Source organism: Ambystoma mexicanum, chromosome 3p (assembly GCF_040938575.1).
Source record: "Ambystoma mexicanum isolate Mex_15411 chromosome 3p, UKY_AmexF1_1, whole genome shotgun sequence".
Classification (NCBI taxonomy): Eukaryota; Metazoa; Chordata; class Amphibia; order Caudata; family Ambystomatidae; genus Ambystoma; species Ambystoma mexicanum.
Window position 1 is genome coordinate 908483106 of NC_090925.1, and position 26147 is coordinate 908509252.

The following is a 26147-nucleotide window of genomic DNA, read 5'->3' on the forward strand; positions in this document are numbered from 1 at the left end:
CATTGAAATTCTGCATTGTGGTTGGAAGTTGTGAAGAAGGAAAAAGTGGCAAGACCACTAATGTGTTGAACTTTTCATTGGGGTGGAATCATCCTGACAAAACGTTGTTGCTGATACTGAAGAATTGTGGAAGTATATTTGTTTTCATAAGAAGAAACCGTGCTGAACTTTTGTTTATATTTGAATAGATAAATACTTTTCATCTGATTGAACATTTGTTAAAAGTCCAAGTGATAGACTTTTGGAGTAAGACAAACTTTAAATCAAAACTTGGTTACAAAAAGGAACTTTCTTGTTTGAAGGTTTGATTGAAATTCTTGCTTTGAATCTAGGGAAGGGGATCCAACCAAGCTTAGAAGTATACATCGTTTTAGGAAGGGTGGAGTTAATCGTGGCGGGACTCCCTTTCTCCTGCGCACCTCCTCTTTCCTTGTTTCCGAATCTGACCAGCAGCCTGGATCCTGGTTTGTCGAGGAACCAACTCCGGTGTTCCCATTTATTTGTAAGAATTGTGGGGATGACAAACTCTGGATCAGTTGGGCGCTGGTAGGGTATGGTGGTCCAATGGTCGCTGTTGAGTGATTTGATCAATTATATGGTCCAGTCAGGTCATAGTCATTAATTTGTTTATTTTTGGTTAGATAGCACCAAAGAAAACCTCATTGTAGAAATGAATGACAAGTTTTTGACATGGTAACTCGCTACACAGCCGACGCGCGTTTCAACCTAAGTCTTTTTCAAGGCTGTGATTTGGTGATGTTGTGATGTGCACCGTGAAGTGACATAGTGATACCCATTGTTGTTTATGACATATATATTCCATTCAATATGCATGTATTCAATAAATAGTTTCAGTAATGAGGAATGGTAGCACATTGTGGCAAGAGATTGGTAATTAGCAAAACCTGTGATCGTGAGTGGTGGTGACGGGGTGAATAACAGGGCAGAACATATAACAATTGATAGTTACATTTAGGCATGACGAGATGTATAGTTACAGTTAAAGTAAAATTGAGACGGAGTAAGAGATAATGTACCAAGGGAGACAAAGGAAAAGGAGAGTCAATTAGTTGAGTCAAGGGCCAAAATAATTTGGTATGACAACCTAGTTGATGGAATGTAGAAGAAGCGGAGTCTTACCCAATTGAGTTAAAGGGCAGATCTCAAAATGCTGTAAGCTGGTCCTCCCACATAAGGGCGCCAGGGGGGCTGGATAGCCGATCTGAAAAGTAGATAGATAGGGTTCTCAGCAGGGATGGGACCCATGGGCGAGTGGCCGATGTTGGATATCAAGCGGGAGAGGTAAGGGTGCTAGGTTGTAGCAAATAGGCAGGAGGCCGGGGAGGGACATCTATGAGGGGGCGTCTGATGGGAGGCTTACCGTTGGCCGGGGTACGGTGAGTTTGTTGCGTGCAAGCGTTCTCGGAAATCAGTGTGCTGTGGATCAGCCTTAATTTCAGGAATTTATAAAAGCATGGCGTGGATTGGTTGGTTCATCGAGCGGTGTGATTGGTCTAAGAATGCCGTCCCGCGGGTTGGGAAACTGTCATGGTTTACGTCACAGGGGTGAGATTAGAAAATATAGGAGAATTGCCCAGAACAAGCCTGATTAGGATTGGTACATGGAAGGAAGTTCCATCAATTGCGTTCATAATGCATGTGTAGGCAGAAACTCTCACAGGTTTATGTACGACTGATTACAGGAAAACATGAAAATCATGGTCACTATTTAATCCAAAAGTAACAGTGCGATATTTGCATATCAGCTTTGCTTCTTTCTGGCGTAGTTGGAGTTCTCTATCTCCGCCCTTTATGTCAGTTGATATTTTCTCCAGTCCCACGAAGGTGATGTCTTCCTTGTTGTCCCACTGGTGTTCTTCCTGCCAGTGTAATGCCAGTGGATATCTGGTGTCCTGGGAATGTAGGGAATTGAGATGTTCCATGATCCTTGTTCTGAGTTCTCTTTTAGTACTCCCAATATATTTGCGATTACATACACAGTTAATAGCATAAACCACAAATTTCGATCTGCAGTTGATGTATTCTCTGATTGTATGTGTGTCACTGTTAATAAAAGTCAGTCTTGGTCATTGTAGCGAATTTGCACATGGAGCAGTTTCCACACTTGTAGAAGCCCATTCGTTTGTTGCTGGTGAGCCAGTTGCCATCAGTTTTTGGAATGGGCGCCATGAATGATGGACTAAGGATGTTTCTGAGTGTTCTGGCCTTGGTATAGGTTAGGATTGGCTTGTCTGGGATCCATGCCTTGATATCTTCATCTATTGATGAGATATGCCAATGTCTCTTCAGAATCTTCTGTACTTCATGGCTATCACTGCAGAACTGGGTAATGTATCTTATTGGGCTGTCATTGTTACCTGTTTACTAGTGGGTACCTTGGGAGTCAAAAGTGAGCTGCGTTCTCTACTGTTAGCCATAGCTATGGCTGCTTGTATTGATTGGTCCGGGTATCCTCTCTCATGAAAGCATCTGCTAAGTGTTGCACATTTGTTTCCATATGATGGCCGGGTGCTGCAGTTCCTTTTGGCTCGGAGGAATTCACCTTTGGGAATATTATTGATTACAGATCTTTTGTGGCAGCTGGATGCGTGCAAGACTGAGTTCACTTCTGTCGGTTTCCTATAAGTTGAGGTCATTAGTTCTGTGCCAGCTGGCGTGATAGTGATATCCAGGAAGTCAATGCTCACCTTACTTGAGGTCCCCGTTAGTTCAATCCCAAAATTGTTCTCATTCAAATAGCGTTTGAATGACTCAAGTTCTTCATCTGTACCACACCAGATCATCAGGATGTCGTCAATGTATAGCATCCAAGTGTGGATCAGTTTGTTGAAGTCGTGGTTGGTGAAGGCGTGTACTTGTTCATAATGGTGCATAAATAGGTTGGCCATTGAGGGTGCATATGTCGCACCCATGGCTATGCCTTTTGTTTGCCTGTATTATTGTTGGTCAAATAGGAAGATAGTATTGGTCAGTGAGAATTCCAGAAATTCTTTAGTAAGTTCCAAATGTGACCAGAATGAGGCTGATGCTTTTGTGAAGGCAAAAGCAATGGCCTTTAGGGCTAGTTCGTGGTCTATGGATGTGCAAAGGGCTTTAACATCCAGAGTTACCAGAGTGTAGTCTTGGTTCCACACGATATCCTGCAAAATGAGTAGGGTGTGCATTGTCACGTAGGAAGGTTGGTATCTTTGGGACCTCAGGTGCCAGGACGTTGTTGATGTATTTGTTCAAAGGTTCCATTACCCATCCTTTCCCACTCAGTATTGGGCGTCCTTCTGGTATGGGGTCAAATATCTTGTGGATTTTAGGCAAAAAATAGATTGTCGGCATCCTAGGGTGTGATAGGTGTAGGTATTTCACTTCGTCATCTGACAAAAGTCCACGCTCGTGCCATTTGGTCAGCAGGGTGCTGGCTTCTGTTAGGATTTCCTTCGTTGGGTTCTTACTTATGGTGTCATGGAAACCAGGTGTAGTCAAATGGATGAGGGCCACCATACCCTATCAGCGCCCAACTGATCCAGAGTTTGTCATCCCCACAATTCTTATAAGTATACATAGTTATTTGGTTTAAGTTGAATATAAATGCTATTTCGAATGGATTATGTCCTCCCACATATTCCTTATCTTAGATATCTCGTCTCCCAGCTCTGCTGCTTCTGAATGTTTTTTTCACCAGAGGGTACTGTGTTCGAGGCCGCAGAGTCGTAGTCCGTCGAGGGCCGCCATCGAGCGTCGACGTCATCGGCTGTATAAAGGACTCGAGCCGCGCCCGTTACCTCAGTTCGATTTTCCGAGCACTGCTTCGTGTCACAGAACGGCGCATCAGGTTTAATCTCGACGATGTGTGGTAGGAAAATGTCAATTACCAAACCCCATCGGAATTGCCTTTGGTGTCTCAGCCCTAACCACCGGGTTTGACGAATGTGGTTCCAGTCAGGCCATGTCCAATAAGGCTCTTAGGGAACTGAAAGGTAAGCTGGCATTGGGGGAGGAATCTTATAGGTCTTCAAAAAGACAAAGATTCAGGAAAATCACGACATGGGTTGAGGAGGTCGAGGTCCAAGAGTCGCTCGAGGAAATCCTCCTCGTCTTCGTCCAAGAGGTCGAGAAAACAACGTCACAGGTTTTCTTCCTCTTCTTCCTCCTCGTCTGAGAGAAGGGTGACTTATCCTTCCAAGCACGATTCCCCTCAAAAATGGGAGGCCTTTAGGGCTTCGATGCTTAAAATCTTTGAGGAAGTGGCCGAGACCCCCTCGAAAAAGCTGCTTGGAGATCATGCCCCTGCCCACTCCAAAAGTGACAGAGGGAGATCAAAGACCAGGCACGCGAGATCTGACAAACAGTCGAGGGTGTCATCAGGGGAAAGTTCTCGGACAACTCATGTAAAGTCAAAACCACCGGTGCATAAATCGGGGGTAGCGGAATCAACGTTGAAGTCGAAATCCGACTCAACACAGTCCACGACATAGCATGAAAGCTGCCACTGAAAATGGCGTTGACACCTTCAACAGTGTCGAAGCCTACTTCGAAGACGTTGAAGCCGGCGTCCATACCATTAACACCTTAGACACCTTTACCGAAGCATTCCTTAATACCGATGCCAAAGTCAACGCCATTGTTAAAGCCAAAATCGGTGCCACCCCCTTCACCAGAAAAGGTTTTCTAGCCTCATCCCAGGCAGGAATTTTCCAGATCTATGACATCTATTTTTGAAGAGCAGTCCTCTGAAGAGGATGTAAGTAACTTCAGCTGGGGTTAGGTTTGGAGCGAGGGAGGTTCCTGAAGATTTAGTAGACCCAAGAACCAAGATAACAGATCTTTGATTGTCTTCAAAATGCCAGTGGCCTAGATACTTCCCCTAAAGTGGAATTTTGGAAACCAGACCCTGCAGATCATGCAGATCCTGGGTATAGGAACCTCATGGGAAGGGTCATTGATTTCATGGGTTGGAAAGCAGCTTCTCCAAGTTTCGACCAGGATGATATAACTGATATCCTGACTGAGGGACCTCAAAAAGATCCTGTCCTCCCTTTCCATAAGGCACTGCAAAAAAGGGTGATGGCAAATTGGGATATCCCTGATTCGAGTTCGGCAGTAAATAAAAAATGTGTGGCAAAGTACAGACCATCTTCATCAGATCTTGAATATCTATATCTAAACATCCCTCTTCTGAAAGTTTAGTGGTACAAGCTGAAACCTCCACTAGGCAGTCAGCTTACCCTTCAAAACCACCAGATAGGGATGGTAAGAAAGTTGATACTTGGTTCCGGAAAGTCTTTTCTTCGGGCAGCATGGCCCTTAAATCGGCTAATGTAACTTGCACTTTGGCAAGATTTACATATACCCTGTGGGACTATATGACATCAGCGGCTGAACGCATCCCGGAGGGTGAGGAACGATATGGTTTCCAGGTGATAGTGAAAAATGGGAAAAGGCTATGGAGGAATGCCTCCAATTAGGACTGGACACTGCTGATAGTTTAAGCAGGTCCATGGCATCTAGCACGGTCCTACGCAGATTTGCATGGCTGAGAAAATCTGTCTTTGCACCTGATGCGCAGTTCAAATTACTCAATATGCCCTTTGACGGCTTGAGGTTGTTCTGCAGCAAGGCAGACGAGAGCTTGGAGAAGCTGCAGACCTCAAAAGCGGCAACCGAAATCAATCGGCACCTCTATAAGACAGCCTCAACAACATTCCTAAGCAGGGTCATCTTCCTGGAGGAGTCCCTTTCGTTTCTACTCCTCTTTTGGAAGAGGGAAGGGACAGGCCAGTCAAAGAGGCCAACAGAGAAAACCCCTTTGTGGTGGAAAGGGGAAGGTGCTAGATCAGCGACTACTACCTCCTCAGCCACTACTTCAGCCACTGCAAAGCCACTTTGAGGTCTTCACCCACAAGACCCTGGTGGGAGGCAGAATCACTCGGTATCTTAACAAATGGCGGGCATTACGTCAGATGCCTGGGCGCTAGAGATAGTGACCCATGGTTACTGCCTTCCTTTTCATCAAAGACCTCAAGATCATCCACCAGGAGCAAACTCTGTCAAAGTTCCAGACCCGCTCCCTGTGCAGGAGATTTCAACCCTGCTAGAGAAAGGTGAAGTAGAACATGTACCTGTAGCGGAAAGGAACAAAGGTTGGTACTCCTCTTATTTTCTCAACCCCAAAAAGGACAGAGGATTGAGACCCATCTTCGACTTAAGAAATTTGAACAAATTCCTCAGGAAGGACAAGTTCAAGATGGTGACCCTTTCTCAGATCCTTCAGGCTCTTTAGCTTCAGCACTGGCTGGTTTCATTGGACCATCAGGGTGCTTACTTTAATGTGTCAATCCATCTCAAGCACCGAAAGTACCTGAGGTTCACGGTTGGCGGTTCTCACTATCAGTTTCAGGTTCTGTTATTTGGGCTGACCTTCGCACCAAGGGTTTTCACCAAGCTGATGGCGGTAGTGGCAGCGAGTCTCAGGAGAGGGGGGATTCACATCTACCCTTACCTAGAGGATTGGCTAATCGGGGCAGGTTCACTCGAACGAGCCCAGGAACATCTGGCCATGACCTGCCACTTCTTACAGAGGCTGGGCTTCTCCCTCAATTACAAGAAATCACAAATTATTCCAAGCCAAAGACTCCAATTCATCGGAGCAGTCCTGGATACTTCCTCAGGGAAGGTCTCGCCTCCCGAGGAGAGAGCTCACCACATTCTGCCTGATGGTAACAAAGTTTCAAAATGCCCAACATCTGCCGGCATTTGATTTTCTGAGGTTGCTAGGCCTCATGGCATCCTGCATTTTTCTGGTGCCAGAGGCCAGATTGAGGATGAGATCCCTTCAATGGGCCCTCAGGACTCAATGGTCCCAATTTTCGGGGGAGATGTCAGATCTTCTGCCTTTTCTGGCCAAAGTGGCTCAAGGTCTTCTATGCTGGGCTTGCAAGAAAAATATCCTCAAGGGAGAACCTTTTTGGCAACCATGGCCGGAGATAACAGTAGTGACGGATGCCTCACTCACTGGGTGGGGAGCCCACACCAACGATCTGACAATCAGCGGTTGTTCGTCTCCATCGGAGTCCAAACTACACATCAACCTTTTAGAGCTGAGGGCAATCAGACTAGCACTGAAGGACTTTCTGCCCTCTGTACAGGGAAGGAATGTCCCGATACTGACAGACAACACAGTGGCCATGTACTACCTCAACAAGAGAGGTGTAGGATCCCTATCACTGTGCAGAGGGGCAATGCAGCTCTGGTTCTGGGCAATGCAAGAAAGAATCTCTCTATCGGCAGTTCACCTAGCCGGTGAGCAGAACACGGCGGCAGATGCTCTGAGCAGGCAGTGCAGTCTCTCACGAGTGGGGAACTAGCTCAGGAAGTCCTTCAATAGATCTTCGCCCTTTGGGGAACCCTCAAGTGGATCTGTTCGCGACCAGTGTCAACAGGAAATGCGAACTGTACTGCTCAAGGGAATTTCCCCCAGGAGGAGCTCTAGGATACACGTTTGTGGTGGACTGGGTATTTCTGCTCCTATACGCATTTCCACCAGTCCCCATGATCCCTCATGTAATCAGGAGGTTGAGAAAGTTCAGGAAAACCATGATCCTAATTGCCCCGGATTGGGCCAGGAGGATGTGGTACCCGGACCTTCTGGATATGTCCATCTGCCCTCCAATACGTCTTCCACAAATGGAGGATCTTCTCTTGCAAGAGGAAGGTCGGGTTCTCCATCCAGAGGTCATGACACTCAGCCTTCACGCATGGTTTCTGAGAGGCTAAGATATAAGGATTGGGACCTCCCAGATGACTTAATTGAGATCTTGCTTTCGGCCAGGTTGCCAGCAACAAAATCCTTGTATCAGTGTTGTTGGAACAAGTTCAGTAACTGGTGCAGGGATAAGAATGTGGATCCATTTTTATGTAATACTCCTATGGTACTTTCTTTCCTCTTACACTTGGCCAATTTGTGGCTCCAAGTTGGTACTATAAAAGGATATTTGGCAGCGCTATCTATCTTTAAGTGCTCCTTGGAAGATGTGTCCTATTTTAAAATGCCCTTGGTCATTCAATTCTTGAAAGGGCTGACAAATGTGTACCGGCCAACACCTTTTCAGGTGCCCATGTGGGATTTGAATTTAGTCTTAAAATGTCTTGTGTGCCCCTTTTGAACCTTTACATTCTTGCATGTTAAGACTTCTCACTCTAAAAACAATTTTGTTTGTGGCTATAACGTCTGCCCGCAGGGTGGGTGAGTTGGAAGCACTTTCTTATAAGCCTCCTCACACCATTGTCCAAAGGGACAAAGTTATTCCTAAAGTCAAACCTTCCTTCTTGCCTAAAATAGTCTCTGATTTCCATCTGTCACAGAAAATCACCTTACCTTCTTTTTACCTTCCTCCACGCGCTAGTAAGGAAGAGAAAAGATTGCACAGACCGGACCCAAAAAGGGCTCTCAGTTTCTATATTTCTAGACTGGCAAATTTCCGTCAATGTGACCAACTATTTGTTGGGTATACTGGACACAAATTGGGCCTTGGAGTTTCTAAGCAAACTCAATCCAGGTGGATTATTCTAGCAATCTGAGTGCTATAAATCGGCTGGGAAAGAGCCTCCAGATGGATTAAGGACTCATTCAACCAGGGGCCTGGCAACTTCCACATTTCTTCAGAGGGGTGTCCCGGTGCAGGATATTTGTGCTGCAGCCACCTGGTCATCAATGCACACTTTTTTTGTGAAGCATTACTGATTGGACTCTACATAATATCAAGGGGGACTCTTTGCAAAAGCTGTCCTTCATTCAGTCTATTATTGAAATTTCTGGTACCCCCTCCTCCAAATTCTTACTGCTTTGAGAGCCTATCTAAGATGAGGAATACGTGGAAGGACACAATCCATTCGAAGAGTAAGTTACTTACCAACTGTAACTTTCTTTCGACTGGATGTTCCTCCCACGTATTCCTCATCGACCCTCCCAACCTACCCCTCCGTACAGTTTATGCCAGTGGCACTCGAACTTCCTTAAGAGCCTGAGGACTTTAAAGCCTGATCAACTGATGCGACAATGATCACTGGAAAAACAGAACTGAGGTAACGGGTGCGGCTCGAGCCCTTTATGCAGCGGATGACGTTGACGCTCAACGGCAGTCCTCGAGGGACTAAGACTCTGCGGCCTTGAACACCGCGCCCTCTCATGAATTTCTTTTCCGAAGCAGTAGAGCCGGGAGACAAGATATGTAAGATAAGGAATACGTGGGAGGAAGATCCAGTCAAAAGAACGTTACAGTTGGTAAGTAACTTGTTCTTCTGTTACACTTGAGTAGACATTGATTACCTTTTATGAGTTTCATGTATGTATAAGTGTGAGGGACAGATTCCTTTTATTAGAGTGTTTTCCTTTTGTTATTTTAATAGGTAGGGAAATCCTCTTTAGATTAGGGATAGTGAGGCTTTTGTCACACCCTTATAAGTTAATAAATGGCTACTGGTGAAAACCTTTACCAGGTTGTCCTCACATTTCTGACTGCTCACAGGACCCAGACAAATCCTAGTTGGCAAGGTGACAGGCACCTCAGAGGTGGATGTCCTCTACTCGTATGGCTGTGACATTCCAGGCAGACACTGGGGCATCCAGGAACTCCTCCAGCCTCAGTGTACTCTAGGTGGCTCCTGTGTCCACCAGCATCCTGGCATGTTTGTTACCTACCCGGGCTGTCACATAGGGGGCACTGGATGGGAAGAGGATGGTTAGGGTGAGGAGGTGAGGTGCTGGGGGTACGTTGACTGGGTCCAGTTCCTGTCAAGCTGGTAGGAACTGGAAGGGACTCTGGCCTGGCTGCTGGGGCCATGGTTGCAAGGTGGTGCCAGGAGAGGCCCCCTCCATGTTCTGACTACTGGCTGGAGGGTGAGAGGCATTGATCTAGATTGCGGCCTGGGGTTGTCCAGGATGGGGTACTGGGACAGAACCATCATTCTTATCTGGGGGTCTAGTCTGAGCAGAGAGTTGAAAGGGACCAGAGAGGTATGGCGATAGGGCTTCGCCCAGGTTCTACTCATGCTGAATTGGCTGAGAACAGTTGTACTTCCAGTGGCCCCATTCCTAGGAGGACTGGTGCTGATGCACGAGGTGACCCAACTGGGATGGTTACCCATCTGCGGGTGGATGCCGGCCTGGGACAGGCAGAGGAATTTACTGAGGGTTCTGATAGCCCCAGTACTGGGGGTTTAGAGGGGGCCTCTGGGTGTGGTGATTGAACCCTCCACTCCCGTACCAGCTAAATCCACGCTGCCCCCAAAGTCCCATACTGGCCCCCATAGGGTGTGTGCACCATTTGGTAGGCAGTCTCATCCAGGTGATGTGGTACAGGGGCTTGCGTTGGAGGGGCATACTTCCAATGGGCAAGGACTGGGAAGGGAGCAGAATAGCTGGGAGGGGGAGCCAGTGCAGAAAAATCTAGGACATTCTCTGGAGCAGAAGGGGTTAGTGGGGGGGGGGGCTTACACTGTGAACAGGCGGGGGTCACACCTAAAACTGGAGTCATTTTTCATCTCTATATTGTGCTGTTCTAGCTTTTTCTCTAGGGTCACGTGTTGTTTCAGCCTCCTCTTCCTGGCCACAGACGCACTTTGCTGGGACCACAACATGTGGGCCTCGCACTGCCTAACTGCTGAGTTCCCTTTCTCCATTTTAAGAACCCTATGCACCGCAGCTGGGTGAGTCTCATCAAAGGAGCCTTCTAGGGGCCAGACCAGTAGATTCTGGCAGTTGGTCGGTTTCAGCAATACTGGCATCCATCTGATAATATCTTGGCCACGCACTGTGGCCATGAGTGCCACCGAGGAATCGGGGGGGAAATGTTCACTCCCTGGCTTGCAGAATTTCTCATTCTGGCAGGCAAAAAAGTGTTTTACACAAACTAACATTTCTTGACAATTTTCTCAGGCCAAATACTAAATTACTACAGGGCATAGGTCAGCACCACTGAGTCCCTACTATCCAAGTCTGTCAACCAGGGTTACTCTAGCTCAGTCATAATCGCTCATAGGCACTCATGGATGCACACTTGCAGGCGCTCAGCTAGGGAAGGGGTTGGGGAAGTAAACTGTTGCAGGACAGGAGGTAGAGTAATGCCAAGCTACTAGTCCACTTCCGAAAAGAGCGTTGGGTACAATTCCCAGGCGTCCCTTGAAAACTACTCTGATTCAGGCAGGCAGGTCAGGCACTCGGCACAAAAGAGTTCTTTGCCAAGAGGATCTATAGAGGCCTGCTCTTGTGATCCTAAAGAAATTCAGGGCTCTTACGACCAGGATATGAAAACAAACTGGGTGGGTTTGGGCCCTCTACTATCCTTGTTCCCTCCTAGTGAGTGTCTAGAAGATGAGATTTGTACTGACTAGGCGGCCTTGGTTTAGTAAACTAAACTAAGCGACCGGTAGCACTCGCTGAAACGAGGCTCCAGGCTAACCGGTCCCAAAGTTGAGCAAAAAGCCACATCTACTCCTGTTCACCCCCACTCTGGGCCTAAAAGATGAGTTTGCTACAGGGTATGTGACTTTCCTCTCCTGAGAAACACTCAGTCAAAACCGAACACCAGAAAAAATTAGGGGTTGAGATCTGGAATGCTATGACTAGTTGGGTAGATTTTCTGGAAAAGTACAACTTACAATTTGGCAGTAAAATTGTGTGATGTTGTGTGGGTGTGCAGGTCTTCAACCTGGATTGATTGTATGAGTACACTGACCTACTTTCAGTGTTACTATCCCCCTCAGAGACTAGGAGCCCTCCCCACAAGCTACAAGTTGGCAATATCTGGTGCTTCAGCACTTAACTTATTGCTTGATCCGATAGACGGGCAACCAGGCACGGGTACCCCCGGTTGCTTTTTAAGGCCTGTTTGCTTCTTCTCTGGGGACGGTAGGCCTGGGTCCGTAGATTCTGAAAAGGGGAAGTTAGAATCCACATGGATGGAAAAGGCTGTTGTTAAAGGCAGAAAATGGACAGAGGAGAGGACCGCAGGCAATGGAACAGGGTTGAGTTCAGTCGGAGAAGGTGCAAATGTTGAGGTGCTCTTCACATTACCAGGGACGTAGACCAGGTTCTAGATATGAGTTACTGCACCAGAAAACAGTGTACTTGGGAGGCAGGGCAAAATGGGGAAGGCCATGTGGGAGACCCCAGGCAGAGCCGCAGGTTTTGGCCAGGGTTTAACAGACCCAGAGAGGGTGCCTTGTGTGTGCAAACGGACCCGGTCCACCCTCTGGCAATAACGGGCAGGGTACACCGAAAAGTGGGAACACCAATTAATGATTTATTACAGGCGAAGTAGTAGACTTCTTGGTGGTAGAGTACGTTAGGCACACTGGACATGGATGATTGTCTGCACTGGGCTGCGGGTACAAGGCCGAGCATCAATGGCAGGCATACAGGCTAGGCACACCCACTTTCATGAGGCTTGGGGCGTACCCTTGGGTTGTGCGGTTGTGCCTTTAACCGCCTTAAACCAAAGCAGGCCCACCAATTAAGCGAGTGCACGTTTGTATGCAAAGCAAGTTTATTGTACAATCGTCTGGGTAGGGGCTAGATGGCGCTGTAGAGCCAAACTAACCAGCGTCTCGCTGAACCACACAAGGTGACGCATTATATACATTTTTGCAACAGTTAAAACGCTCCCAAATATTAAATTACAATCCATCCCCCACATGTGATTGGTCAAGACCTATACAAAAGAAATCCAATCTTTCTCCAATTCCGCCATTCCCATTGGTTGCAGTTATCTTAACTACCATCTTCAGCACACACTCTTTTTATGATTTTCCTGTGGTAGGTCGTGACATCATCACATAGTTACAAATTCACATACAAACATAATTATTACAGGTCACAGCTGGCCTGAGGCCTTCTTACCCTTAACATAATTGCACATGGTTTACTCGAATATTTCAAACAACATGACTAGAAGAAGAATAAACAGATTCCCTTTGAACTGATGATAACCATCTCACCCACCCCAACTTACTGGCGTCTCTGAAATGTTCTAATCTAAATGACAACCAATTCAACCCACATGGCACATCCTGAGAAAACACTGAAACCCATAGGTATCAGCCACTCTGGCCTTGAGCATCACTTGACCCCACCTTTATTGTTGGTCAAAAGCAAATGACTAGATCCCTTTGCAAGCTCCCATGCACTTAAAACGATTTCTTCTGCTTTCTGAGAAACTACCAGTCCGTAAAAACGCTGGATGTTTTTTTGGCTGACCATCTGCTATGGGTCTAGTTACTTGCCTCTCCTCTAGCCTCTGAAACCCTGCAAAACCAGCTGTTCACAGATTTATCTTATTGTTCATTTATAACCCGTTTAATACCAGCGAGTGGTTTCTAAGAGCTGGATCAGGTTTTGAACCTGTGTTGTGCTACGTTGTCTTGCTTCTAAGACAAATGCATTGCCCCTTAGCTAAAGTGGAAATAGATTTGTTAATTCCCCATGTGTGTATATTCGTATTCATGCATGTTTAAAAAAAGAAGTATTGTCTTCTTTACAGTGGTTTTCCTTGACGGGTCCCCTTACTCGCATGCGCATTGTGAAACTCCTCATTGCTCAGCTTCTAGACCCTTCGTAGCGCACCATATCTGGATTGTGTTTATATTTCATTGGCAAATTTGACATTCATATTGCTGCGAGCATGCAAATCTCTGGCAGGATAGCTCCGGGGCAACGCGCTCGCCTTGCAAGCAGGACAATGCGGAGCAACACAGGTTTGATCACTGAGTCCGTGCTTAGAAACCTCTCGGTATTCAGTGCGTTATAAATCACCAATTACAAAATCTAGTATATATCGTACACAAAGTAAAACTTGATGCAACACATGCCATTTTTTAATTTTTTTATTGTGCATTTGATAGGCGCTTATACAGTAAGACAATTCTGTTTCAAAGCACCCTCACATTTAACTACACTGGATACATATAAAATTGCTAAATCGCACCAAATTTGCCACACCCCCAGTTATAAATATGGTAACCGCAACATGAACTTCTCTATTTTGGTAAGACCTTTCCTGACCACCCCAACAGGATGCAAGGGGGGGGCACCAATAGACGAAGGGAAGAGTTGGACAGGGAAAAGATTGAGCGGGGATGCTGCTGGGAGGAGGGAGAGCGGGTGAGAGAGACTGGGGAGAGGGCAGAGAGCAGAACGAACGGGCAGCTTGGTAGCGATGAGAGACTGGAGAGCGAGGTGGAAAATAGCCGGTGCGGATATAGTGGGAGAAGGTAGAGAAGGGGTCTGGTAGAGTTGGTGTGAGGGCTGAGAGAAGGGGGAAAGAAAGAGCAAAAGAGAAGGGGAAGGAGAAAGAGCGAAAGAGAGAGGGAGGATGGGAAAAGGGAAGGACAGGGGGGAGAGAGAAGCAGGGACAGAGAGGCCGGGAGTCTTACTGGTGGAAGAATAGAGTAGGTTGGGGACGAAGGAGGAGTGTTTCTACCAATTTAACTTCTAAATCATTGATAATGTACTCTTATGACATCCATGCTACACACTCGTTTACAACCCTGAGCAAAGAATATCAATGTAACTAATGTAACCATAAGTAACCTTCCTGAAACTATGCCTTTGGGCTGTTAGTGCACTATAGAAATACAAATAAATAAAGAATGAATACAAGGGGGAGAATGGAGAAGGGAAGACAGGGAAAAGGGGTAACTGCTAAAAGGGCCTCCTCAGCTTCTGTGCCCCCACCCACGTTCAGCACACCACCGCCAGAAACCAAAAAAAAGAGCCGGAGCCTCTTCTCCACATGCTTATCAGGCTTCCCCCTCATCTACAGCCAGCCTACCCCCACAATGAACACAGCTGTTCCCAGGTTCCAAGGTGGAAAGGAGCGGAAATCGCAGGGTGTAGGGCAAACACATGCAAGGAGGAAGGGGGCGGGAATCACAGGGTGTAGGGCAAACACATGCAGAGACAACAGATGCTGTTACTGGGGAGGGTTCTCAGGAAGAAATTATTACACTGGCTGTAAAAACTGGCAGTTGTTTGCTTGGGCTGGGAACAGGTCTTAGTTCTCAGGGTGTCAGGGGTTCGCTAGTCCTTGGAGGGACAGGGAGTCCTTTTGTCTGGGCACAAGCAGGGCTAGAGTTCCACAACCCACACAACATACGGTCACATACAGTGCAAGATGATGAAAATTACATTTGGGAAACAATACTGTGGTAAAATGAAAGGCCACAATAAACAACAAGAGATATTATATATGAAACAAAAGTGAATGGTGTCCGGCGTCCTCACGTGGAGACTGCCATTTCCACAACCCTTTAGCAAAATGAAAGGGTGTTCCATAGAAAGCTGTGAGAGAAAAACAGTAAAAAGAAAATCTTTCCTAATATCAGGGTTCATGGTTAAACTCTGTGAGAGGCCCAGGGTCAGACAGAGACACATATATATCACTTTGCAGCCTTGATGGAGCTGATCTGTTAGGCTTTACCACAGAAAACCACAGAAAAACGCATTGAAACTGAAGGGTGGGGGAGAATAAATCAGGCCTCCTCTTCTGAGGTACTCTAGGAATGTTCTCCCTTATAATCTGCATCATTATCTAATTGCATACGGGAGCTAGTCCTTAAGTAGCTATTGTAGGCCCTCATGAGATGTTCCCCAGTGTCTCTTTATGTCTGCCATAGCTCTTAATAAATGTGCCTCTTTCCTCTGTTTCTAAGAGATTCTCAGAGATTATCTCTCCTGGTGTGCTTTTATTTATTGTTGATTAATATGTAGTCTGTTGCGAGACAATCACTTTGGAGAAGCTCTTTTTCTCTCTATCCCTGTCCCCAAGGACCCCTCAAACTGCCTGCTGCTGGTTCCTAAACATCTATCTTTGTGTCTCTCAGGTGCCTACGGGGGGCTTTCAGACAGACCATTTGCCTCTGTGTCGCCTAGTTCTGTCTCCATTGCGGCTTCGCACTTCGACTCCATGGAGATGTTGCCTCCGGAGCTCCCTCCGAGGGTTCCAATTGATGAAGCACCAGAGAGGCTGCAGGGCTCCTACCCCACCAACCCTCTGCATGTCTTTCCGGATACTCCTGACACAGCAGGTACTAAGTGCTGTCCGGTGATTGTGAAAGGATCTATTCTAGAATTTTGAACCTCAGCGTATTGTGGACTGGAGAGAATACAACTATTCTTTTGGCTTGGTTGTGTCCTTATTTTCAGATTTGGTCAAGGCTATGTTCAGTAAGGATCGAGTTATGTTGTACCTAGTTGATCACCCTCATGAGTGGGGACTGCTCCCGTCTCAGGAGGGTAGCTCAGGGGCAACGTGCTTGCCTTGGAAGCAAGACGACACAGAGCAACACAGGTTCAATCCCCGGGTCTGCGCTTAGAAATCTCTGTGTATTTAGCGTGTTATAAATAACCTATCAAATCATATATGTGTGTTTGTTGTATGTTTATCATTGTCTGTCAGCATACATGTTAGAATAGTTGTCATTTTAAACCATGGAAATAATAGTATTCTCACAATCTGTATTTCTGGTGCTTATGAATCTGTTCAGATTCACATGCTATGCATGTTCCGCAGCTAGTAGTAGCTCTGGGGGATTACAGCTGTCTTCTTTAAAACTAAAGAAGGGTTTGACACACTACCGGTAACAGATATTTTTGCACAGCCCTCTGGTGAGGGCTGTGTAACCATCTAACCTAATGATAGAACAGTGTGCCAAACAAAAAGAAAGACCTGACTCTCCAGTGGTAGTTGTAGCAGAGCAGACCAGGTTAACTTCCGGAGGGAGGAAGGCTGGCACGAAGTACAGTTGTTCCAAATGGTCACCGTTGGGAAAGATTTCTCTTCTGGCAACTTTCCCTCCCTCTATGCCCCCCGCATCCCAAATCTTTGCTTTTGTTTTTGAAACTGTCCTGACTTTTTGCAGGGAAGTCTCTTGGCCTTTTGCTCATTTCCTCATGGGGAGACTGATCAGTCCTTCAGACTATCAGTACTGGGAAATATTGTTTCCCTTTTGCCTTTTTACACTTTAACTGTTTTAACATTGTACACAGCATCTTACCATGCAGTGTAATCTGGATATGTTTGTATCACCGTAGTCTTTTAAACTTGGGATTTTTGGTTACTTTTATATGTGCCTAAAGACAATCTGGTGGCAACAAAATAATATGTTTACAATTTTTGTTTATTTCTAGTGTGCACATTTGCGTTTACCACGTATGGCTACTAAACGTGGCTAGTGCCCTAAAATGACTCCGTCATAAGCTTTTCGCTTGTTTTTTGGCCATATTGTTGTTTGGCCTTCTTCCTGCTTTTCTAGGTCCGGAAATCCAATATAAGGTCATTCACTTTCACAGGCTAGTGATGCCTTTGTGTTTGGCTCGGTAAGGGTTTGTCTGGTCTGACGTGGTTCCTGAAAGTCTGGGTGTGGGGCATGAGTGAAACCAACAGTTGTCCCTGATTGGACCACTGCTGGATGTTTGAATGGTGCACATCCTTACATTGGTGGGTTTGGACTTGCTTCCAGCCAGGATTTTGGATAAGGAGGACCCCTGCAGGACATCAATGTTGGAGCCAAGAATCCTGTCTCGAAGAACCACTGACTGAAGATCCGAAGAAGACTCCTGAAGAGGCCCAGCATCCCTTCCTGCGTCTGGCTCTGTGAAGCTCTGTTGAACTACCTGATCTGTGAAGGCCATGTGCAGGGTTTCAACCCCTGCACTGGTGGGAGCAATTAGTCTCTACGTGTACTCGAGGATCCAGCCGTCCGGAGCCTTTGGAAGTGTCACTGGACCACCTCGCTAGAACTGTTGCCGTTCTATGTTTGCAGCCAAAATCTTGGTGGTCGTCAGCTGGTGGTGTAAATGCCTTCCCTTCCGAATTTAAGCTTCCCAGCTTCAAGGGATCCTGCTTTGGAAGGTGGTCTTCAACAATAACGGGAAGGATGCCTCCTGTCACCTGTGTGCTGTGGTCGTCGTTGGAACTCACCCTCCCACATCTTGTGAAATGTCCTGAAGAGGTCTGCATCAGTACTTTCTGCATATTTCCATCGCCAATGGTTGAACTCTGCTCCTAAATCGGACCGGAAGACCGGAAGAATCCTTGTACCCGCATCTCCTGGGCACCTCTTAACCGGAACCAACAGATGGAAATTCAACCTCCAACAACCCACCACCCCCACCAACCACCCCTCCCCCACCTCGCCAGCCCTTCCCCCAGTTGACCCATCCAGTCCTCTGCGAAAATCTGAGTCAGGGTTTTTTTTAAACGCAAAGCATTTTTCTCCCTTTGTCCTCCATATGATAACATTGAGAACAAGTCTCTTTCTATCCTTCCATTCCACTGCTTTTTGGTTGTCGCACCTGGGCAGTGAAACCTGAATGATAAGAACACATTTTTACTTACCAGTAACTTTGTTGCCTCTCTTCTCTTGAACAATCACCAATACTTTCATCAATCAAACAAAATTAAATTTCGATGTTCGATAGTTTCTTCAGGTCGATAATGTAATACTCTGTATTGTATTAATCGAAGTTTCAATAAAAATATATGTTGGAGAAAAAAAACAATCACCAATACAAGTACTTTATACATTCTGGGGAGAAGCATTGTGGCTTTTAGGTACAAAGCCCCATCTTCATAGGGATTGGACTTCGGAAGCTAGGACATAATTCTTGTAGCTTGGCTCCATCTTATTGCCTCACTCATCTTATTTGATTAATTTAAGTTATTTAGGTCATTTTAAGAACCTATGGTGACAATGTATATGTTTGAGTGTTGTGCTATTCTATCACCTGCTGGTTTCATTTTTTAGTGTGTGTTTAAGGCCTAGAATAAATGTACCATTTTTGTACATTCCTGTCTTAGTTGAAGTATCGGGTGCTTCACTATGTGGACTAAGTATTCAGGTTAAATCGTCAGTTAAACCCTAATCTATATTAAACCCTTACATGTTGCGGTTGTAGACTATATATAAAATGGAGGAGTGCCGCTGTAAACTGCTCAATTGCAGTTTTGTTTGTTCTTTATACGTTTCGGAGGCTTGTGGAATCTGCTTGGATCACATGCTATGTATAGGCCAACATCTAGTGGTAGCTGCTGAGTACTACAGTTTTTGTTTTGTTTTCGAAACTCAAAAAGGGACGTCAGCAGGGCGTGCCAGTAATAATATCCCTAGTGTGATGTCTACTGTACCCCATGGTGCTTCACGCGTCAAAGTCCCTCAGATTGTTTTATCTGCCATCATAGTCGGACGCATATCGCAGAGTTCCTTCTTGGCTGACGCCATTATTTAGCAACAGTTTAACAAGTTTTGCCCTTCATGTAAAAGAAAATTCCCCTGGAAATACTTGCACCGGGTGTGCAATCTTTTTCTCCCCAGGGATCATGCAGCGGGACAGTGTAAGTCGTGCAAACTGTTCAGGCCTAAAAACCTCAAGGACCATAAAACCAAACGCTGGGTCCACCTCATCATGCAGGCCGAGGCCGCCATGGAAGTCGAGGAAGCCTCCAGCGACGGCAGCATTGACATCTTGAGTGACGCCGAGGGCGATCGGGATTCATCGAATTCTGTGTGCAAGCCCCTAACTCCAACAGGCAGGCCGGCAGTTCTGCGACGGGGACGACACCCGGCAGCTCAAGCACGAGCAAGTCTCATCACACAAAGCACACCTTCCACAGCCGAAAGGCGATCACGTGGCCGACCGAAAGGCCACACACGCACTGTTGAGGGGGAGGTCAGAAATGTCCCTGTCCTCTGGGCCATCGCGATCACCACACAACAGGCCCCCGAAAGAGACGGTAAAGTCTGTTTCCGACACTGTCTAAACCCACGAAGCCCTCAGGCGCTGATGACCTGGGCATCGAAAAATGCGTCACCGGCCACCAGAAAAAGTACACCAAGCAAAAAATTTGCACGTTTATAAAAAACACATTAGAGGGGATTGGGTCCTCCGACGTATTCCATATCTATGACAGGTAATGTCCACAGCTGTGCTGCTTCGGAAAATCTTTGGCGTCTGCGTCCTGCGTCGATGTGCCGTCCCCGAGGACCTCCTCCGACGGCCGACGTCACCCGATGTGATAAGTAGGACGCCCATAGCCTCAGTTCCGTTTTTTCCGCGAACGTGTTCACTTTGTGAATCTCGGTACGCCTCGACTCGTTGGAGTTACTGTTTTCTTTCTCGGTTCGTTGAACCTGTTCGGTTTGTTTGTGGCAATGTCTTTCTCATCTTCGACCCCGCGTCCGGGCTTCAAGAACTGCGGGGACTGTGGGTCCAAGATGTCGGTCACGGACTCGCACGACACCTGCCTCTGGTACCTCGGGGAGGCCCACGATACGGACGACTGCGTCGACTGCCAGTCGCTCACTGCGAAGGCCTTGCGTGAACGCAAGAAGAAACTGTTGGTAGGTTGGGTGTCTAAGCCCCGGAAGTCGAGGTCTGCAGGGCTTTCGACCGATGACTCGAGGGGTGACTCTCCGCGTCTTCGGAAGTCCGGTGGCTCTCCTTCCAGGAGTCGGTCTCGCCACTCCTCTGCCTCTTCTAGGCATTCCAGGAAGCGCCGGCATAGGTCGCCTTCCCTGTCCTCTTCCAAGGACTCCGCCCGTCGGCGGGTCGCTTATCCCTCCATGCAAGCGACACCAGAGGAATGGGCTTCCTTCGGGAAGCAGATGCTAGCGATTCTGGAATCGCAGGGCACCGGTCCGTCTGAGCCTCTGAGTGGGGTCGGTCGGCACCGGTCGAGAGACACCGCCCATACGCCTTTGGGCTCGGGTGGTCGGCACGGCTCGTGCGAGAGGTCCCGCTCGGACACGGGTAGCCGTTCTCGCCATGCCTGTTCCAGGTCCCGGTCCTCGACGTGCTCGAGACCGCGTGATCCTGTGCCGTCTTCGAAGAAGACGTTGACGCCTGTGGCGCCGAGGTCGTCGATGATTACTCTCGAGGTTCCGTCTTCGAGGGGGTCGTCGACGCCGTCGGTGCCCAGGCTGTCGAGAGACACGCTCGGAGCTCTGGCTTCGAGGACTGTGTCGACGCCGCCGATGCTGGAGGTGTTGCAGCTGACGTCGACACCGATTCGATCGACGCCTTTTCTGTCGACGCCAACTCGCTCGGCGCCCTCGACGCCTTTTCTGTCGACGCCGACTTGCTCAGCGCCCTCGACGCCTTTCGAGGCGGTGGTGTCGGAGGGGCCCCGTGGCACGGGGTTTGCCCCTAAAAAGGCTATGGCTAAGGTCCGGCACTGCTTTGGTCCGCAGAGGTCTTCCTCTCCCCGCCTGGAGTACATTTCGGAGGGTGATGAACACTCTGATGGCGGTCTGGTTCCGGTTCCGGTTACGGATGAACTTATCTCGGGCCATAGCCAGTTTGATGACCTGAGGCAGTCACTGCATGATGCCAGTGGATTGGACACCTCTCCGGAGGTGGAGTTTTGTTGGCCGGAGCGTGGCACTCATGCCGATTCGTCATATCGGCGCCTTATGTCTCGGGTTACCGAGTACTTGGGTTGGTCGGCTCCCCCAGGGGAGTTCGTTCAGGATGATCTCACAGACATCCTTGATCTCGGTCCACCCACTGACCCGGTTTTGCCTTTTCATATGGCTTTGCAGAGAAGGGTGGCGGCGGCTTGGACTGCTCCGGAGAGTCTCCCGGCAGTGGGCAAGTCTTTGTCGCGAAAATACCGTCCAGCCAGTAGCGACCCCTGCTACTTGTCTAGGCACCCCACCCTGGAGAGTTTGGTGGTGCAGGCAAAGCAGGCGTTGTATCCTACCATCCCTCCGGATAGGGACGACAAACATTTTGACGGCTGGGCGAAGAAAGTGTTTTCTTCTGGGGGTATGGCGCTTCAGGCGACCAACTCCATATGTGCCTTGTCTCGTTTCACACACACTCTGTGGAACTGTGTTGCATTAGCGGCTGATCATATTCCCGAAGGGGACGAACAGGATGGTTCCCTTGCTATGGTTCAGGGTGGCAAGGATGCCATGTGTGAGGCCGTTCAGTCGGGTTTGGACTTGGCGGATTGTGTCAGCCGGTCCTTGGCGGCGAGCACCGTAACGCGCAGGTTTGCGTGGTTGAAGTCTGGGTTCGCTCCTGATGTGCAGTCCCGGCTCCTCAACATGCCCTTTGACGGTGAACACCTTTTTGGCAGCAAGGCTGACTAGAGTCTTGAGAGGTTGCAGACCTCCAAAGCTGCAGCGAAGTCGTTGGGCGCTGCAGTTCGCCAACCTCCGCCTTTTCGTCCTAGGGGACAGCAATGGAGGGGAGGTTCCTTTCGCTATTACTCGTCCTTCAGTAAAGCGAGAGGAGCTGGCAGTCAAAGAGGCCATCGTAAGAGTGCCAGAGGTGGAAACAAAGGTACTCGAGGTGCCAAGGCCGCTCGGGCAGTTGCCTCTTTGCCCTCAGGCAACGCCGCAGCCGCTACCACTCAGTCATGAGGCCAGGTCCCATGGTTCGCCGGTTGGGGGAAGGCTGGCGCAGCATCTTGTAGAGTGGCAAGCCATTACTTCGGATGTGTGGGTTCTGGAGATCATAACCCACGGCTACTGTCTTCCTTTTCGGCAGAGGCCTCACGACAATCCACCAGGGAACCTCTCTTTGAAGAGTCCCGATCCGCTCCTTGCGCAGGAAATTCAAGCCCTGCTGGAGAAAGGCGCCATAGAACTGGTGCCTGTAGCGGAGAGGAACAAGGGATGGTATTCCCCTTATTTTTTGATTTCAAAGAAAGACGGGGGATTGAGACCCATCATGGACTTGCGCGGTTTGAATAAACTCCTCAGGAAGGACAAGTTCAAGATGGTGACTCTTTCTCAAGTCCTCCAGGCCCTTCAACTTCAGGACTGGTTGGTGTCTCTCGACCTCAAGGATGCTTACTTCCATGTGCCGATCCATCCCAAGCACAAGAAGTACCTGAGGTTCGCGGTTGGCGACTCGCACTTTCAGTTTCGGGTCCTGCCGTTCGGATTGACGTCCGCCCCAAGGGTTTTCACCAAGCTCATGGTGGTGGTGGCAGCGCATCTCAGGAAAGGGGGGATTCACGTCTACCCCTACCTGGACGATTGGTTGATCAGGGGGAGCTCTCCCGAGCAAGTCCTGGATCATCTGTCCGTCACCTGCCACTCCCTTCACAGGCTGGGCTTCTCCCTCAATTTAAAGAAGTCCCATTTGTCACCAACGCAGCGGCTCCAGTACATCGGAGCAGTGCTCGACACATCCCTGGGGCAGTGTTTTCCTCCTCAGGTGAGGGCTCTTCACATTCAGCAGATGGTGCACAAGTTTCAGTTTGCCCAGACTCTCCCAGCGTCCGAGTTCTTGAGACTGCTCGGCCTCATGGCATCCGGCATTCTTCTGGTGCCAGAGGCTCGTCTGCGGATGAGATCTTTGCAGTGGGCACTCAAGCTCCAGTGGTCTCAGTCCTCCGGCAGGCTGTCGAACCCTGTTCAGGTGCCGCCCTCGGTAGCCCGGGACCTTCTGTGGTGGGCCGTCGAGGGCAACCTGATGAAGGGTGCCCCATTTTGGCTGCCCTGGCCGGAGGTGACGATCGTGACGGACGCATCCCGCACGGGATGGGGAGCTCATGCCAACGAGCTGACAGTCAGCGGTCGTTGGTCTCCGTCGGAGGCCAGACTCCATATCAATCTGTTGGAGCTGAGGGCCGTCAGGCTAGCCCTGAAGGCTTTCTGCCGACTGTGCGCGGGAAGAGTGTCCTGATTCTGACGGACAACACGGTGGCCATGCACTACCTCAACAAAAAGGGAGGGGGGCAGGGTCACTTCCGCTGTGCAGGGAGGCGATGCAGCTCGAGTTCTGGGCCAGCCAGCAGGAAGTTTCGATCTCGGCGGTTCATCTGGCCGGAGACGACAACGAGACGGCGGACGCTCTGAGCAGGCAGAGCACGATCTCTCACAAGTGGGAGCTGGCTCAGGAGATTCTCCTGGAGATCTTCGCCCTTTGGGGGACCCCTCAAGTGGATCTCTTCACCTCCAGTGTCAACCGGAAGTGCGAAAGGTTTTGCTCGCGGGAATTTTCTCCAAAAGGAGCCTTAGGAGACGCGTTTGTGGTGAAGTGGTCATTCCCACTGCTGTACGCGTTTCCTCCAGTCCCCGTCATCCCGCAAGTGTTGCGGAGGTTACGGATGTTCGGTTCCCGAATGATCCTCATTGCTCCGGCGTGGGCCCGGAGGACGTGCTACCCGGACCTTCTAGACTTGTCCATCTGTCCTCCACGTCGTCTTCCCTACCGAGACGATCTGCTCTCACGGGAGGTGGGGGGGGTCAGGTTCTCCATCCAGAGGTCAGATCCCTCAATCTTCACGCTTGGCTTCTGAAAGGTTGAGGTATAAGGATTGGGACCTCCCTGAAGATGTGATGGAGGTGTTGCTCTCGGCCAGGCGGCCGGCAACTAAGTCTCTGTACCGTTGCCGTTGGAGAAAGTTCTGCGACTGGTGCAGAGTTCAGAATGTGGATCCTTTTGAATGCGACATTCCTATGGTTTTGTCTTTTTTGCTTTCTTTGGCCCACAGGGGCTTGCAAGTGGGGACCATTAAAGGTTACCTGGCAGCGCTGTCCATATTTAAGCGCTCGTCTGAAGAGTGTTCCTATTTTAAGATTCCTTTAATTTAGCAGTTTTTGAAAGGGCTCACTAATGTTGTCCTTAGAGTTCGTCCTTCTTTTCTTCCGAAGGTGCTTTCGGAATTTCATTTGAGCCAGAAGGTTGTTCTTCCGGCGTTCTATCCTCCTCCACATCCTGGTAAGGAAGAGGAGAGGCTCCATAGGCTTGATCCTAGGAGAGCGTTGAGCTTTTATATCTCGCGCATGTCCCCGGGTCAGAGTGGACCATCAACTTCATTGGTTACGCTGGAAAGCGTTTGGGACAAGCTGTGACGAAACAGACTTTGTCTCGTTGGATTATTTTAGCTATCCCCGAGTGTTACTGCTTGGCGGGTAAGGACCCTCCGGCTGGCTTGCGGGCCCATTCTACAAGAGGAGTGGCTGCGTCTACTGCCCTACACAGGGGAGTTCCTATCCGTCACATCTGTGATGCAGCCACCTGGGCTTCAGTACATACTTTTGTACGTAACTATTCCCTCGATTCCATCAGGGGGCAAGATCTGGCCTTTGGCAAGGCAGTTCTCTATTCCGCTATTTGATTGGGCATGCTAAATTTGTATTCTAAATTCTTTCCCACCTCCTTGCTTGGTACTGCTTTGGGAGTCTGTCATAGATATGGAATATGTCGGAGGACCCAATCCCCTCGAAGAACAAGTTACTTTCTTACCTGGTAACGTTCTTTCGATGGGATGGTCCGACGACGTATTCCATATTGCTCCCTCCCTGCCTTCCCCGCTGCAGAATTTCTTTTGTGATTGCAGGTTGCGTTCCGCAAGGCCTTGTGTGTCTGACTGGCAGAAAACTGGTGGCACACATTCTGGGGAAAAAACTATAACTGAGGCTATGGGCGTCGTGCATCCTACTTATCACATCGGGTGACGTCGGAGGAGATCCTCGGCGACGGCGCATCGACGTCATCAACGCAGGACACAGACACCAAAGATTTTCCGAAGCAGCACAGCTGTGGACATTACCTGTCATAGATATCAACTTCATTGGTTACGCTGGAAAGCGTTTGGGACAAGCTGTGACGAAACAGACTTTGTCTCGTTGGATTATTTTAGCTATCCCCGAGTGTTACTGCTTGGCGGGTAAGGACCCTCCGGCTGGCTTGCGGGCCCATTCTACAAGAGGAGTGGCTGCGTCTACTGCCCTACACAGGGGAGTTCCTATCCGTCACATCTGTGATGCAGCCACCTGGGCTTCAGTACATACTTTTGTACGTAACTATTCCCTCGATTCCATCAGGGGGCAAGATCTGGCCTTTGGCAAGGCAGTTCTCTATTCCGCTATTTGATTGGGCATGCTAAATTTGTATTCTAAATTCTTTCCCACCTCCTTGCTTGGTACTGCTTTGGGAGTCTGTCATAGATATGGAATATGTCGGAGGACCCAATCCCCTCGAAGAACAAGTTACTTTCTTACCTGGTAACGTTCTTTCGATGGGATGGTCCGACGACGTATTCCATATTGCTCCCTCCCTGCCTTCCCCGCTGCAGAATTTCTTTTGTGATTGCAGGTTGCGTTCCGCAAGGCCT

At 48.6% G+C, this 26147-nt stretch overlaps 1 protein-coding gene across 3 annotated transcripts in view; it reads left to right on the top strand.

Annotated features, from left to right (window-relative positions):
* The window catches only part of SH2B1 (SH2B adaptor protein 1), a 603138-nt gene that overhangs the window by 232398 nt on the left and 344593 nt on the right, over nucleotides 1-26147 (top strand). For 2 of the 3 annotated variants that reach the window (XM_069652165.1, XM_069652167.1), the window contains exon 7: nucleotides 15892-16095. The exons of the other annotated variant lie outside the window; for it this stretch is intronic. In XM_069652165.1, coding sequence (XP_069508266.1) covers nucleotides 15892-16095 — 204 coding nt within the window. The remainder of the gene's footprint in view (nucleotides 1-15891; nucleotides 16096-26147) is intronic. 3 annotated transcript variants of the gene reach the window in all.